Here is a 15,644-nt window from a genome sequence, read left to right on the forward strand (position 1 = left end):
ACAGCCAGGCTCATCTGAGGGACTCTAACAGCTCTGCTGCAGGCCAGAAGTAGCCCCCTGGGAATCTGCCAAGGGTCCCAGGGAGTGGCATGGCCAGCTGAAGGAAGACTAGAGGGAAGCAGTGGTCAGAGAGCTCTAAGGAGATACGGTACAGCTACTAGTATGTTAGCCCAGGGCCTCAGAGCACAGTCCCTGAGAAGCTGCTGAATGTTGGGGTGGGGGAGGAAACCAGGCTGGTGAGGGCCCCCCAGGGACTGTTCTGGGTCTCCTTTTGAGGGATTTGTGACTTCAAGCCAGACGATGGAAGAGAGAGTGGCCTTTTTGGCTGCTTGACCCAGGAGAACAGAATTCAGGGCAGTGGGACTGAGCTTTCCAGATGCCAGTTTAAAGGGAAACTGAGGGTTCTTCCAGAATGGCCTAGAAGCAGATGTGGGGCAGAAGCAACTTGAGGCTCTGCTGAGGACTGCCATGAAACAGGCAGGATCCCAGGAGCCTTGGCAAGCACCATCAAACTTCCTCACCTGGAAGGATTTGCTTTTCCCAGAGCTACCTTCTGAACTGGAAGACCCTGTTGTTTCTCCAAGGAGCAAGAAGCGACTCTGACCTAGAGATGATAGTAGAGGAACTGTTCTCTGAAGCTTGGTCCTCACATCCATCAGGGAGCTCTGGAGAGATTAAAAAGGACAGATTTGTAGCCTCTGGATTTTATTCTAGTCATTTAGAGATCCCAGTCAAAGCCTTTAGAAAATGGGAAATTCCCAAGGAGCACAAACTATTTCAGAAAGGGACTTGTTTGAAGCCTGGACAGTTAGCTTGGGGGGGGGGGGCGGGGAGAGGAAGGGAGTTATTTGGGATTTAGTCAAAATGGGTTTATTGAGGTAACAGCTGCCAATACATAGGTGAATGGGGTAGGGATAAGTCTTATGGGATCTGTATAGAACAAGCCCAGAATAGTAGGCCCACCTCAGAAAACTGGCTCTCTGCAGACACAGGATCAGGAGCCAGCACCCCACATTTGGATGGATGAGTAAGGTGGAGGTGGGGGAAGGAAGAGTATGGGACATGGGTTCAAGATGATTCCAGTGCAGACAAAGGGAATAGAATGATTCCAAATGTTTCTCTGCCCAATTACCCCCCGCTCTCATCTAAGCTTTTCTCATCATGCTAGTGTGGGACTCAGAAAACCCTACACCTCCAGTCATAAGCAGAGTCTTCGACTGTCTCCCCCAAAGGGATCCTGAGGGCCAAATTTAGGGGAACGATAAGCTATAATTTCATTAATGTGGGCAGATCCTCGACAATAAACATAGGCATATCATCTTTGGCTATTATCTTGGGAGTTATCTTGTTATATTAAGTAAATTAAGGGCCTTTCTCAGAGTCACATAATAAACTAATGATAACAATAACTAGCGATTATAAAATGTTTTACACTACCAAGCATGTTACAAAAATTATCTCATTTTGTTCTTACAACGAAGTTGAGGAATTGAATGTTGTTACCCCCTTTTACAGCTGAGGAGATTGAGGGAGGCAAAGGTGAAATCACATAGCTAGGGGTGTCTGAGGCGACATTTGAACTCAGCTCTTCCTGCCTCCAGGCTCATGTATCAGAAGTGGAATTTGAAACCTATCTTCCTGGGAACCCTGCCTGCCAGGAAGAAACAGAATCTTTCATAGATGACCACCCCCCTCAATTCCACAAGGTTCTCTCTCTCTCCATCCTAATATGTGATCGATCCTAGGTATGAGCCAGGTGGTCTCGTGGTTCCATTTGTATTCCCAGCATCTAGCCCAGGCCTTGGCACATGGGAGGGCTCGGCCCTCCAACCAGGATGTCCAGGCTTGGTGTTGCTCCAAAGACAGGGCTTGCACCAAGAAAACAATGCTCTTGTTTTTGTGTCTCCCTTTTTTGCTGAAGGGAGTGGGTGGAGTTTAGAAGTCTTTTCAATTGGGGGGAGGGTTCCTTCACCTCTGAAAGAGTGGCCACTGAGCCCCACAGACCTGCATTGCTGAGCAAGTTTTGGTCATCCTTCCATTTGGAATCTGTCTTTTGGTACAGGGCCATGTGGTTCAGGTCCCCTCCATTGGAGACAGCTGAGAACAAAGGCATCCTCCCTGAGTCGAAGCCACAGATATGGTTCCCCCAACCCTGGCCCTCCCAGAATGCCCCCTTGGAGCTGCATGGTCAGTCACCTCCATGACCTTATTTCCTGCCTGAAGCCTAACCCTGTAGCTTTTGAGTTCTTCTACCATCCTGTACTTATCCTGGTCAGAGTCCCATTGACTCCCTACTTTCAGTCTGAGATTCCTGGGGGGGGGGGGGGGTGCAATGATGTTGGGAGTCTGGCATGGTTCCTCCCATGTTTCAGTTTCCCTGTATTCCAGGCCCCTAAACAGAAGACGATATCCAGCCCCCAGCTCTGCTGCCTTCCTCACTTGATAGTGAGTACACTGATGTGCAGACAATTCTGGGAAGGCCACCCCATTCTCTTCCCACCCTGCCCATCAGTCCACCCCACTTCTGAGGGCCTGGTCATCCTCCTGACTCCCAGAGACCTTACTGTCTGGGGGAGGGGTCCTTGGGGTCACACCTGCAACTCGTTGTCTCTGTCTTCTAGCCCGAACCCAAAAGAATAAAGCAGACAGGAGCAGAACCACCAGGAGGACCCCAAAGATCCAGGGAAGCCCAGAGCTATTGTGTCCTGAGAAGAAAAGAGAGAGAGTTAAGTGACCAGGTCCCAGCCCCATGGCAAACAAGAGTCCAAAGGCACCTAGACTCATGAGAGACAGAGCCTTCCAGGAACAAGCCCTGGGGCACAGATGCCACCAAGCCCTCCCCTAGAGAGAGCTCTCACACACACCCCACTCCTGAGAATGGTGGGAGGCCCACCAATTCATGGAAGAGTCAACAGAGCAGAAGCTGCTGGAAGGACAAGAACCAAATCTGGGGCACCTTCCAGCTAGATGCCCCCGGGAGGACTTAGCAGGCCTGAGACCTGCCCAAGGAGAGTTGGCAGGGTTGAACCTGCTGTCCCAATTGACCAGGGTCATTATTAGTCCCTCCCATCATGACATATCACAGCGACTCAATGGGCAAGGATGTCATACCTTCAGAACGTCCAGGGGCCTTGAAAAAATCTGCAGGAAGAAGAGAAGTTGAAGTCTGGGCTAGAGAGTCAAGGGGAACCCCTAAGGTCAGTCTAAGAGTTCCCTGGTCTCCTCCCACAGGAGTTATCAAAAAAATATGGGCAAAGGCAGAGTCTTCAACCCAATGAAGATGCCCTTCATTCTTTCCCTCTCTTCCCATTCCCATGCTCCAAGCCATCATGCCAACTTCCCTACAGAAACCATTGTTCTCAGTCTCTGCCCCACTGACCGACACTGACCTGTACAATTCACACTGGCATCTTCCTTGTGCCCACAATCTGCCTGCCCCCAAGGATCAGCAGGACAGTCCCACAGAGATGACTCATTCCCTTGGCAGCGAACATTGCTCAACCATACAGGTCCGATCCCTTGGCCAAAGGCAGCCTCATGTGGGGCAGCCAGAGCAGGGCCACAGCGCAGCTGCCGGCATACGGCCTCCGCATCAGCCAGGTCCCAAGAGTCGTCGCAGACTGTGCCCCAAGAGCCTTTGTGCCAGACTTCCACACGCCCTGAGCATCGAGAGTCTCCTCCCTGGAGTCGAAGTTTGCCTGGAAAGGCAGAGGCCGACCTTAGTGTCAAGCTTTGTTCCACTTTGGTCCACTCTTGTCCAAAGATCTTTATGGCCCAGAGAGCACTCAGTTTGCCAGAAAGGTCCATGCCAAAAGTCAGCACTCCACTCCCCCCCCTCACCCTGGGGAATGGGCTGGTTCAATGGAAGGGTCAGCAGTGGAGATGAAGCCACTCAGAGACTGAGAACAGGGTCTCAGACATAGAAAAGGGAAACCAGAACCCAGGGCTCACCAGGAATATCAAAGCCTCCCATCCTTGTGGGATGGGATGTGAAGTGAGGGAGGCAGAGCTGAGCTTGACCTGGATGGCTCTATGTACAATTAAGGTATCTACCCTCAACCCTTCTGAATCACAGGTGAGGCTCAGGTGAGGCACAGATGAGACACATCTCTGCCTCCTCTCACCCCATGCATGTCCTTGCAGTTGATACCACCACACAGAGGAGGAGTCTGTTAAAAAAAAAACCATTTGTGGCCACTGAGGCAAAAGGCCCTGCCCAGAGGGGGAAAGGGAGGGGGCTGTCTTTGTCCCTCCCTGGTCTGTTAGCCATGGGTCCACTGTGTGATGCCCCTAACTTTGCAGGTTCCATTATTGAAAACATTCAACAGTATTTGAAAGCATCATTAAGATTCACATCTGGCTCCTCTTCTGAAGTTTTTCATGAAGTGCCACCTTTTTTATCCCTTTGGGTCTTAGTGAACCAGTTATGGGGAAGAGGCCAGGAACATCTTGGGAGTGTCCTAGAGGCCTACTTCCTTTCCTCTTCCCTGGAAGTCTAGAGGAGTCTAAACACAACTGCCAACTTCTCTAGGCTACTGTTGGCCAACTGGGCTCACAAGCCTGTAGCTGCTCCCTGACTAGAGTCCATGAAGGATGATAGGGAGCAGAACAGAACTAGAGAAGGGGAGGGGGTTGAACTGCCTTGGTAGAACCCCTTGACCACCCCAAACATCTCCCTACAATGAAGATCTATCTTTGTCCTAACAATCTTCTATTAGTGTTCCTGATGGACGTTACTCCAAGCTCTCAAGCATTAAATGTCAGAATCACAAAGACATCACTGCGCTGGGGGACAGGACCCAACTGGGTGGGTATGAGTTGCCCCCAAGAAGAAATTACAGGACGGCTAGGTGGCGCAGTGAATAGAGCACCAGCCTTGGAGTCAGAAGTACCTGGGTTCAAATCCAGCCTCAGACATTTAATAATTACCTAGCTGTGTGGCCTTGGGCAAGCCACTTAGCCCCATTGCCTTGAAAAATCTTAAAAAAAAAAAAAAAAGAAAGAAAAGAAAAAAAGAAAGAAAAAAAAGAAGAAATTAGAAAGAAAAATCAGGACCTGGATATCACAAAAAAATTACAAGAGAAGCTTCAGCCCCTTGGGGAGTTGGGGAGGACATATTGCCAAGAGACAGGCAGAAGGGCTAGCGCTCCTCATTGATAATGAGATCTGGGTTCACTCCAACCTCAACTGGAACCTCGTAACTGCCTCTAATGACACCCTGTCCCCCCAGTAGCTGAGACCCTGGCCTCCTGTCACTCTCTGAGAGTTTGAATCAGGATGGGGCCTCTTCTCCCCTCCTCCTCCTCTTGCAGCACCCAGTGGTCTTCTGCCTCATCTCCCTCAAAGAGGCAGCCTTTCCCATTCCTGAGTCAAACTACTGCCTGTGCAGGGGTCCCTCTCCATCCCATGTCCTCCAGTACGCTGCCTTCTCCATCCTTCCTGCTCTCACCAAGCTACAGCCTGTCTCTTTACTGCTGTCCACAGACTGCCCATGCCCCCACCATCCCTAAACAACATCTGCCCATCTAAGGGTGGTCCTGGGGCTTTCCTCCCCTTCTCAGATAAACACCTAGATCCCCTCAGAGGTCTATAGTCCCTCTCCTTTACTAGGCATGGTCTGGCTCCAGTCTCCCAAGGGACCGGGGGGTTCCCAATCTCCTTCCTGGCCCTCCTTTGCCTCGCTGCTGCCGCCTTTGACCCTGCCCATCACCCCTCTTCTCTAGGTTTCCATGACTCCTCTCCCTATTCTCCTCTGTCCCCTTTGGGAAGCTTGATCAAAGTGTAAGATGCCCTGGAGTCATCCAATGTTCACCAACCTTTCTCCTGCCCCCCTTCTTATCTGGCCTATTGTCTTTCCTGGCCTCCATCTCAAACTGAATGTCCTCTAGACCATTAAAATATCATTGGCAGGGGTGGCTAGGTGGCACAGTGTTTGGAGCACAGACCCTGGAGTCTGAGGTCCTGAGTTCAAATCCTGTCCAGACACTTGATACTTAGTTATGTGACCCTGGGCAAGTCACTTAAGCCCTTGCCTTGCAAAATCCAAACAAACATTGTCATTAGCAAATATTCAACAAAATAAATTAAAATGCTACAAAGATAATGTTAATTTGAGGTTTTCTAAGTCAATCTGTGCCTACAGGAATCAATTTCTATTTGGGTTTGATTCTTCTTACTCTAGATATTTTATACTCAACATCTCAAAACTCATTCTTTCGCCCCCCCCAAGTAGTCCCCTCTTCAGAGTTATTTTGAGAGTCCCACTATCTTTCCAGTTCCCATGTTAACAAGAGATGTCATCCTGAGCTCCTCATTCTCCCTCACCTCCTAAATCTGACCTGTTATATCACGGTAACCATTCTCAAATACCAGCCCCCCTTCTCTCCTTTGATGCTGCTCCTACCCTGTGGCAGACCCTCATCCCCTTGAATTATTGCAATACTGCTGGGGAGGTCTGTCAGCCATGAAAGCCATTTCCCTAAGTCCCAGGTCTGGCCACGTCACCCCCCCTCCTCAATAATCTCCAGTGGTTCCCTATAACCTCCAAGATCCAATCCAAAATGCTCTGTTTGGCGTTTACAATCCATGATGGCTTGACCCATTGCTACAATCCTTCCCTCTGTTCAGCCTCCTGTCTGTATCTTGTTTCCATGCCCTTGACTCAACTCCCCCCCTTAAGAATAGGAACACCTTGAAGGCAGGATCTTGGATCCCCCTGCTTAGCAAAGTGCCTGGCACCTGGGACTTAGCAATTGATCCATTTTATTGACAATAAATCTATTTATCTCAGGAACATTTTTTTTTACTGACTTACTGGATGATAGAAAATTTGACTGCTGGGATTATTATAATATCATTAAAGCAGAAATTTTCATTTTAAAGACTAAGAAATAGAGGCCTAGGCTGCATCAGTAACTTTGCTAGTTGATACAAATAGTTTGTGAATGATCAAGGGAGAGATTGAGGCTAGATGCCCAGGTCCCCACTCTTGGGTTCCCCCAGGGCACAGGATGCTCCCCTGGCCAAGCTGAAAGGTGGGCAAGATGACTATGCCATCAGGGCCTTGGGCAACAAGAATCTGGCTATAAGAACACTCACCTGTACAGCTGATCCAAGCCTCTTCCCATGGTTTCAAGTATCGCTTCTCCCACGACATAGAAGGGCATTGCCAGAGGGAGGCAGGCCCACTGGAGCACTGAATGTCATTGACCCAGGAGGGCCTGGAACTTGCCTGGTACAAGGGAGCATTTTTCAACTTCCCAGTGTCCCCACAGTCCAGCTGACCGCACACCAGTCCAGGGGTGACTACAGACATTTTACTGCCCACACTTCCCCAGCTCCCATTGTAAAAGACCTCCAAGCGTCCAGCACAGTCCTGAGAACTCTTTTCACTGTACAGCCTCAAAGCCAGGGCCCCTACAGAGAAAGGGTATTGGTGAGGAGAGAGATTTCCTAAATAATATCTTGGGGTGGGCTTCCCTCCCTCCCTTGGCAGAAAGAACCCTCTCCTCCCCAACTCTTCCCTATGCAACCTGGTGCTTCCTCAAATCCCCAATGTCCCAGTCCTCTGAGCTCACACAGAGATGGCCCCATCCTGGATCCAAGTCCATGAACTCTGACCTTCCTTTCTCTGATTCTAGCTTCTCCAAGACTTCAGATCCTCTACCTCCCAATTTTCCTAAATTTCCCATCACATCTTGCCAAACACTAATCTTAAATCATGCCCATCTTTCTCTTTCACTCCTATTCCTGCACACAAGTATAATCTTTATCAGACAGCATACCATTTGGGGGGGGGGATGGAATTTGAAATTCAGAATTTAAAAAATTGCTAAAATTTGTTTTACCTTATAATTGGGGGGATTAAATATTATTTTAAAAAAGCAAAACACCTGCTCTTGACTTGGGGTAAGGAAGGTAAACTTCCAGTGGGTTTTTTGAGTGAGGGATAGGACCTCCCTTCCCATGTAGATTTGCCTGTGACTTCAAGGTTGAGGGGATCCCAGGAACCTTACAATCAGGGTACCCACTCAAGGACAGGGTTCAGTATAGGGCTGCTCCCTCTCCTCCTTCTTCTTCCCTCTGTCCTTTCTCCTCTCACACACCTGAACAGACCACTCCTGCATCCTCCTTGTGACGGCAGTTGTGTCGTCCCCAGCCTCGAAAAGGACATTGCCACACCTGGGATTCATTCCCAGAGCATCTCAAGTCATCAAGCCAGATAGGCCCTGAGCCTTGTCCAAAGTGGGCCAAAATGGTGGCATTCAAGGCCTTTCCACAGCCTAGCTGTTGGCACACCACTTGGGCATCACTCAGGTCCCAAGAGTCATCACAGATAGTGCCCCAGGAGCCTTCATTATAGACTTCCACCCTGCCAACACAGCGGTCTCCTCCATCCATAAGGCGAATCTCACGGATCTCTATAGGAAGAGATGCTTGGTGAGACCTGGGAGATTGCTTGAAGGGCCTCTCCCTGGCTGGTTCTGGGGAATGCTCTCCCCAGGCCTCCATGCCCATTCTCACCTGAACATTCAGTAGAATTCCTCAGGCGCAAAATGGCCCCAGCTGGACTGTGCTGGGAATCTTTGCAAGGGGCCCAGGTCTCAGTCTGGTTTCCTGCAAACATAGATCTGCTCAGCCCTCTGGTGTGTTAACATGTGGAGAGTGAACAGGTTGTCCAGTTTGGGGGGTGGGTGCCTGAGAGAGAGGGTTGTCCAGCCCAAGCAGGAATGTCCTCATCCTTCGCAGCCCCTCTGAATCATCCCCCTCTCCTGGGAGCAATGACTGCCCTCAGTTTCCCTCCCCCTGTGACTCCCTGAAGCCTGGGTTCAAGCCACCCCTTCCCTTTTTCTTCCACAGATGAGTCCTCTGGCCCCACAGTTGGTTCCCTTTTGTTACCTGAGCATATCACAGAGGCAGTGTGTCCACGAGGACACACAGGAGCCCCCAGAGCAGTCATCAGACAGTCCCCCAAGTGGCGCTCCATTCCTGAGCAGTAAAACATATGATTCCAGATCTGGCCTTTTCCTTCCCCAAAATGGGAATCTTTGGGGATTGAGAGGGCAGCTCCACAACCGAGTTGATTGCAAAGGACATTGGCATTAGGCAAGTCCCAAGAAGAGTCACATAGCGCTCCCCAGCTCTCTTGTATCTGAATTTCCACTCGGCCTTCACAACTAGAATTTCCATCGACCAGCCGGGAAGTCAGGAACCCTGGAGAGGAGACAGTGTCTTGGAGTAGAGGCCAAAGCCAGTCAGTGGAATGTGCACAGCAGGACAGAGGAAGGTGTAAATAAAGGTTATTATGGGTCAAGGAGGCAACTGAGTCTAGGAGAGAAGGGGACCCCTAGAAAGGGACATCCCAGGGAGGGAACCCTGGGATCTAAGAGCCAAGGAAGCTGGAAGAGCATCCCAAACAGCTCTTCCAAATGTCAGTGCCCAGGGTCAGTCCAGGTGTGTGTGGGGAGGAAGGGCAGGGGGAAAAGGGGGAGGTGGTGCCTCCTCTGATTCTCACGTGAGCAGATGACCCCGATGTCCCTGCCATCGGTACAGCTGTCCATTGGGAGGAGCACCCTGGGACACAAGGACAGATGGGACTCATTGCCTCTACATCTCAGTTCTTCATCTAGGATCTGGCCAGGTCTTTGTCCAAAACGAGTTGCCTCCACCACTGAGACAAGGTCTCCACACTGAAGCTCGTTGCACAGCACTTTGGCCGTGGAGAGAGGGAAGTCATGGGCACAGATGGAACCCCAGGTCTCTCTGTGTTTCACCAGGACCCTTCCTGAGCAGGGAAAGTCTCCTCCGATCAGCTTCGTCTTCATGTGCTCTGGGGAGCAAAAGCCTCGGAGTGATTTCCTGAAGCTCCAAGGCAAAGAATGCCAGATGGACAATTCCACTGAAGATGTCCTGGGACCACAGGCAAGGCTCTAATGCCTTTTAAAAGATATTTTATATTTCCCCGATAACATGGAAAACCAATTTTAATACTCCCTATTAGGTTTTGAGTTCCTCATTCTCTCCCTTCCTCCCCAGGATGGTGAGCAATCTAACATGTTGTTCATGTGTAATCACATAAAGCATGGGCATATTTATCATTTTGTTACCGAATATCTTAGTCTCTGTGTTGGACAAAGCCCCCAGGATCACAAAAGGACAAAATGAGGAAAAGATTAACAACAGCTCGAAATGTAAGTCCTGCTTATTCTCCCCCAGTGCCTCCCCCACCACCATTGCTCACATTTGCCATGCGACAGGCCCCTTTAAGAAATAATGAATAGGGATGGCTAGGTGACACAGTGGATAGAGCACTGGCCCTGGAGTCAGGAGTACCTGAGTTCAAATACAGCCTCAGACACTTAATAATTACCTAGCTGTGTGGCCTTGGGCAAAAAAAAAAAGAAGAAGAAGAAAGAAATAATGAATAGAGGGTCTGGGTGCTCATGTGTGCTCACCTTTCTTTGGGGCCATTTCTTTCTATTGAACACCTCCTATGTGCAAGTCCTTAGGGAGTATGCAGAGGTCAATGTTACCAAGGAACTGGACAGGCTAACGAGAGCCCAGCCTTTAGTGTCCTCAAACCAATGACATCACCCCTATGAGCTTCTGAGCAGGGCTAGGTTCTAGGACTGTTTTCTCCTCTTAAGCATATGGTGAAGAGAAGGTCTATTGGGTGTGAGTGTGTGTACTCTGCTTGGTGCTGAGTAAGCAATAATTTGCACAAGCCTCTGGGAAGTGAGCGTGGTAGAGCCAGGAGCAGGGCCAGGAAATCATGACCCCTCTCTTCTTTGCCTATTTCCATCTGTTTGGTCTTTGGAGTATTAGAGTCAGAAGAGACCGACAGGACCCTATGAGCGTCAAAAGGTCAGGGGAGAAGAACCTTGCGCAGATAGTGGAGGAGGAGACCCAGCCACCCACTCACTGCTTGGCATCCCTACTCTGATAAAGGCTTCTATGAACCAGCATTCATTAGGAAATTCAAAGAACATTTTTCCAGCCCAGATAAACATAAGAAGACAGAGGAATTTGCTAAGAGGGCATGGAGACACTGGGTGGGGTTGGGGCTATGCAATGGCCAAGAGAGGTTAGAGGCACAGGTCAACAGGCCTGTTGTTCAGAGCCCCAAGCTGTGTCCCAGATTCCCGCAGCTAGAGGAGGGTCTATGTGCCTTTGGGCGGGGGGGGAAGTGGACTGGACAGGACTGAGACTATGCGCTGGTCAAGGGAAAAGAACACAAGTGAGTAACTTTGACCTGAAAGTGAGGTCTTTGATCTAAAACCAGGTCAGTGAATTCAGAGAAAAGGGCTCCCAACCTACAGATGGCTAAGGGTGGCCAAGGACAACTGCAGTCTGCTGCAGTTCCAACCAGGTTCAAGCCCACAGCTGTGATGCCCTCAGATCAGTAGGGCTAGGATCAGACCTTGCAAGGAATCAGACAGTTGTGGACTTATCAGTCCTCAGCCTGAATGTCCCCCAAGATTGTTGAAGAACACAGCATTCAACAAGTTGAGAAAGCAGCTACAGGACCTCCACTATCTAAAACAGATGTACACAAGAGCCACACATTCCCTCTAGAAATGTACCAAACCACAAACCACTGAACCACAATGGAAGAAGAAGGAAGGAAGGAAGGAAGGAAGGAAGGAAGGAAGGAAGGAAGGAAGGAAGGAAGGAAGGAAGGAAGGCAGGCAGGCAGGCGGAGAATTTTGTTAAAGATATCAAAATTATTTTATACATTAAATGAACTTAGTAGAAGAAAGAATTGGAAAGATAATGTACTAGCAGAAGAAATATAAACTCTTATTCAAGTAACAGGCTCCTCAAAAAGTAGAATGGTCCAAAAAGAATTGAATAACTCCATGGAAACTATAAGAAATTTTTTCAAAACCTTAAGAAAAAAACAAAAACAAATGGGTGGCTAGGTGGCACAGTGGATAGACCACCGGCCCTGGAGTCAGTACCTGGGTTCAAATCCAGTTTCAGACACTTAATAATTACCTAGCTGTGTGCCCTTGGGCAAACCACTTAACCCCATTTGCCTTGCAAAAAACCCTTAAAAACAAAGAATTTTTTTTTAAGTCAAAAAGCTTGCCCAAGGGCACACAGCTAGGTAATTATTAAGTGTCTGAGGCTGGATTTGAACCCAGGTACTCCTGACTCTAGGGCCGGTGCCCTATCCACTACACCACCTAGCCGCCCCCAAAAAACTGACTCAAAAATCAGAGCAGGGGAACATTGTTTAAAAATCATTGTAATTCCTATATGTTATGACTTTAAAAAGAGTCTGAACATTCCAGTTCAAGAAGTAATTATTTTTTAAGCTCCCCAGATCTCTTAGAACCAGAGGGCAAAATGAAACTAGAAAAAAAATCTACTATTCTCCTAAAAGAAACACAAAATGAAAACTCCTAGGAACATTTCAGCTGAAATCCAGATTTCTAGGTCAAAGAAAAAATACTGTAAGCAACCCGAAATAAAGAGTTCTAGTCCCAAGGAGTCACAGTCAGGAATTACCCATCTTGGGAGAGGCCAGAGTTGCTGAGGGTCTTAAGAATCTGCCTTCTGGGTCTTCTGGGCAAGTAGGGGATTGCATTGTAGATGGATTCCAAGGTCCAGCACAACTGTGCCTATCTATAAAGACCAAGACCTACCTGAACAGATGAGTCTCGATCTGGTGTTACAGAATTCCGTTCCCCACCTCCAGTGCTTGCAGTCCCAAAAAGATGCCTCAGATCCATTGCAGGTGATGTCATTGAGACCCCTGTGCATCATCACTTCTTCAAAGCCATCCTCATGGGAGATGCTGACAACAGACCCACATTCCAACTGCTTACAAATCACTGTCGCTGCCTCCATGCTCATTGCAGAATGGCACACTGTGCCTATCAGTCCCTGCATCTGGACCTCCACAGTGCCAGCACATTGACTGCCACCCCCAACAAGCCTCAGTTTCAAATCTTCCTTACCTGCAAAGGAGAGAGAGATTTAGGTCACATAAAAGATCTCCAAGAGACCTTTAGAACCTTGTCCATCCTTGATCCACCCTACCACCACCACCATGCACACACATGAAAATCAGAGCCCCTGTCAAGTCCTGGTACTTCAGGTGAGTTTCCTAATTATGTGTGGCCTGGTTCACAATAGGGACTAGATGTTCTTCCTTCTCTTCTTTTTGTTTTGTTTTTGGGGTAATCTGTGTAGAGCGACTTTCCCAAATTCACCCAGGCAGTAAGTGTCTGAGGTTGGATTAGAGCTAAGATCCTCTGACTCCAGGGCTAGTACTCTGTCCACTGAGCCATCTAGCTGACCCTCTCCTCCCTCTTGACAGATGCTTCTTTCTAGTTTAGGGACAGAGAATTTTCACATGGAATAAGCTTGCCATACCATAACAGAGTTAACCAGAGTCTCTAAATGGTCAGTTTGTGCAAAAGGTGGGCCATGGAGCTTCGACAAGTCTCCTCTAAATGCCTTTGGAGGATTGGGTAATGACATTTCCTTTACTTTCCCAGTGGAATTACCAGGTGTAGGAAGAAAGGGGAGACCAAGAGAGATGAAAGCATTTGCCCTGAGGGTGACATGGGCACTATCCAGAGACTGTTCCTTTATGGACAGTCTTCCTCCATTGGAATGGAAACTGGCTGAGGACAGGCACTGTCTTTGGTTTTGCCTCCATTGGCATTTCCAGGGCTAATACCAGGGCCTGACATACATAAAGTTCTTAATAAATGCACATTGACTGACTGACTGATCTCTTTCCTAGAAGAGGAGTTGAAAGAAATGGAGAGATCTCTCCTCCCACTTCTTGTTATTAGGGAAAGTGAAATCTTCCAGACCAGAAGAGAATATCAAGGAAAGGAAACAAGGATCTGAATGGGGGAGGTCAGGAATTTGGGGTCTCAAAGAAGAGGAGAGGAAGGAAAAGAACCACCACATAGAGGGTGCAAACAACAGAATTGGAGGCTCTTCCTGACAATGCTCTGAGGAGAAAGCCACCCGTGATGAAGGAGAGCCCAGAAGACCCCAGGGGACAGCACCAGATGCAGAGGATGACAATCCCAACTGTACAGGAGCACCAAGACTGGGGTGTGTTGGTTGGCTAAGAGCTAAAGATGGGGCTGAGGCATCTCCAAGGGTATCCAGGACACCTTTCAAGCCTCATCCAAACAAGTGGCATTGTCACAGATTGTGAAGTCTTGAGCTAGCGGCCAAAGATGGCTCAGGTTCCAGCTAGGAAAAGCACATTGAATGATGGTGGAGATGGGAAGGTCACCAGCTGGTCAAGAGGGTGGGGTTTGGAGACATGGAGCATGTCATCCACAGACAGAGGCATGACAGACAGAGATAGTACACTTCTTAGAATGGATTCTCCCAGAGACATCCATCTGGCAAAAGGGCATCAACTTTGCAAAGGAGAGGGCAAGGAGAAGGGCACTCCCTCTGCCCAGTGAGCTGGGCTCCACAGACAGAAAAGGAAGGGCAATTGATACCCAGATGTCTTCAAGGAAAAACTCAATAATAACCACTGGCTTCATTTGTCAGAGCCCAGTAAGGGCCCATTATTTAAAGAACAAGGAAAAGTCCCAAGATTCTAATTCAAGGAAGTAGATTTGGTGGTACTGAGATGGGAAGGAGTGAAACTCCTGTCTGGAAGTTGGCTCAGGGTAGGAAGAGCCTCAGGAAAAGAAACAGACTGGGGGTAGGGGGAGGAGAGTGGAGAATGGCCCTCAGAGACAGGGAGGGTCAAATGGTGCTAAAGACCATCTAGAAAGAGCAAGGAACAAATTTCAAGTCTGACAGGATGGTGTCCTGGTGGTAGGAGATGGGTTCAGGAGGAAGGGAATAAGCATTTATTAGCACCTACTGCATACACTATGCTCTGTTTTACAATGAAAATCCCATTTGATGGTGGGCTTTTAATTATCTGTGGGCTCCTTCCAGCTGGCTTGGCAGTGCAGGCCTAGGTCCCCACTACCAAGGATGCTGAGGCTGTGGGGTTACTTGAACTCAGAGGTTCCAGCCTGGATCAGTCAGGTGTTTCCTCCAAGCCCGGCACCATGTGGGGAGTCCCAGGAGAAGAGGAAAGGGCTCCACCAAGCTGCCTAAGGAGGGGAGAACCAACCCAAGTCAGAAATGTAACAAATCAGAGTTTCCAGGTCAAGTGGGATGGGGCTGTGGCAGTAATCACCCACTTGGCCCCAGACTGGTTGGCACTGTTCTCCATGATCTGGATTTGCTTAACGTATGAGTTGAAAGACAGTCTTGGCAGTAGAGTGTTCTAGGCTGAACTCTAAGATAAAATCAATCAGGATGACTGTAAACTCTTGACTATTGTCCCAAAAAAATCAACATTACAAATGCAAGACCTAACAAAGCAGCTGGTAAGGGAAAATGGGAAAATCTGGGGGTTTGAGTGGATTCAAGACTGAGGCTGAGAGTGAGGGGAAGTGACTTCCTCAGTTAGTGAAGGAGAAAAGTTTCAAACTTCCTTTTCCTGCTCTGGTTTCCACACTACTTTGATGCCATAAGCTAGAGAATTGGACAATCAGGATGGGGAAAGCCCTTGAAGTGAGCCTGCAGAAGAGTGGTCAAGTTCAAGTCAATCCAAGGAAGAGTTGGAGTGAAAGGCCTATCCTATGTAGGAGGGC

At 48.7% G+C, this 15,644-nt stretch overlaps 1 protein-coding gene across 3 annotated transcripts in view; it reads right to left on the reverse strand.

Annotated features, from left to right (window-relative positions):
• The window catches only part of LOC141520529 (scavenger receptor cysteine-rich type 1 protein M130-like), a 31,278-nt gene that overhangs the window by 5,270 nt on the left and 10,364 nt on the right, over positions 1 to 15,644 (reverse strand). For 2 of the 3 annotated variants that reach the window (XM_074232098.1, XM_074232099.1), the window contains exons 6-16: positions 12,651 to 12,965; positions 9,515 to 9,829; positions 8,899 to 9,213; positions 8,524 to 8,616; positions 8,106 to 8,420; positions 7,099 to 7,416; positions 3,390 to 3,698; positions 3,112 to 3,141; positions 2,595 to 2,705; positions 2,005 to 2,097; positions 522 to 665 (exon numbers count right to left, since the gene is read on the reverse strand). In XM_074232098.1, coding sequence (XP_074088199.1) covers positions 547 to 665; positions 2,005 to 2,097; positions 2,595 to 2,705; positions 3,112 to 3,141; positions 3,390 to 3,698; positions 7,099 to 7,416; positions 8,106 to 8,420; positions 8,524 to 8,616; positions 8,899 to 9,213; positions 9,515 to 9,829; positions 12,651 to 12,965 — 2,333 coding nt within the window. In that variant the 3' untranslated portion in view covers positions 522 to 546. The remainder of the gene's footprint in view (positions 1 to 521; positions 666 to 2,004; positions 2,098 to 2,594; positions 2,706 to 3,111; positions 3,142 to 3,389; positions 3,699 to 7,098; positions 7,417 to 8,105; positions 8,421 to 8,523; positions 8,617 to 8,898; positions 9,214 to 9,514; positions 9,830 to 12,650; positions 12,966 to 15,644) is intronic. The other variant, XM_074232100.1, reaches the window with a different exon arrangement.

Source organism: Macrotis lagotis, chromosome 4 (assembly GCF_037893015.1).
Source record: "Macrotis lagotis isolate mMagLag1 chromosome 4, bilby.v1.9.chrom.fasta, whole genome shotgun sequence".
Taxonomy (NCBI): domain Eukaryota; kingdom Metazoa; phylum Chordata; class Mammalia; order Peramelemorphia; family Peramelidae; genus Macrotis; species Macrotis lagotis.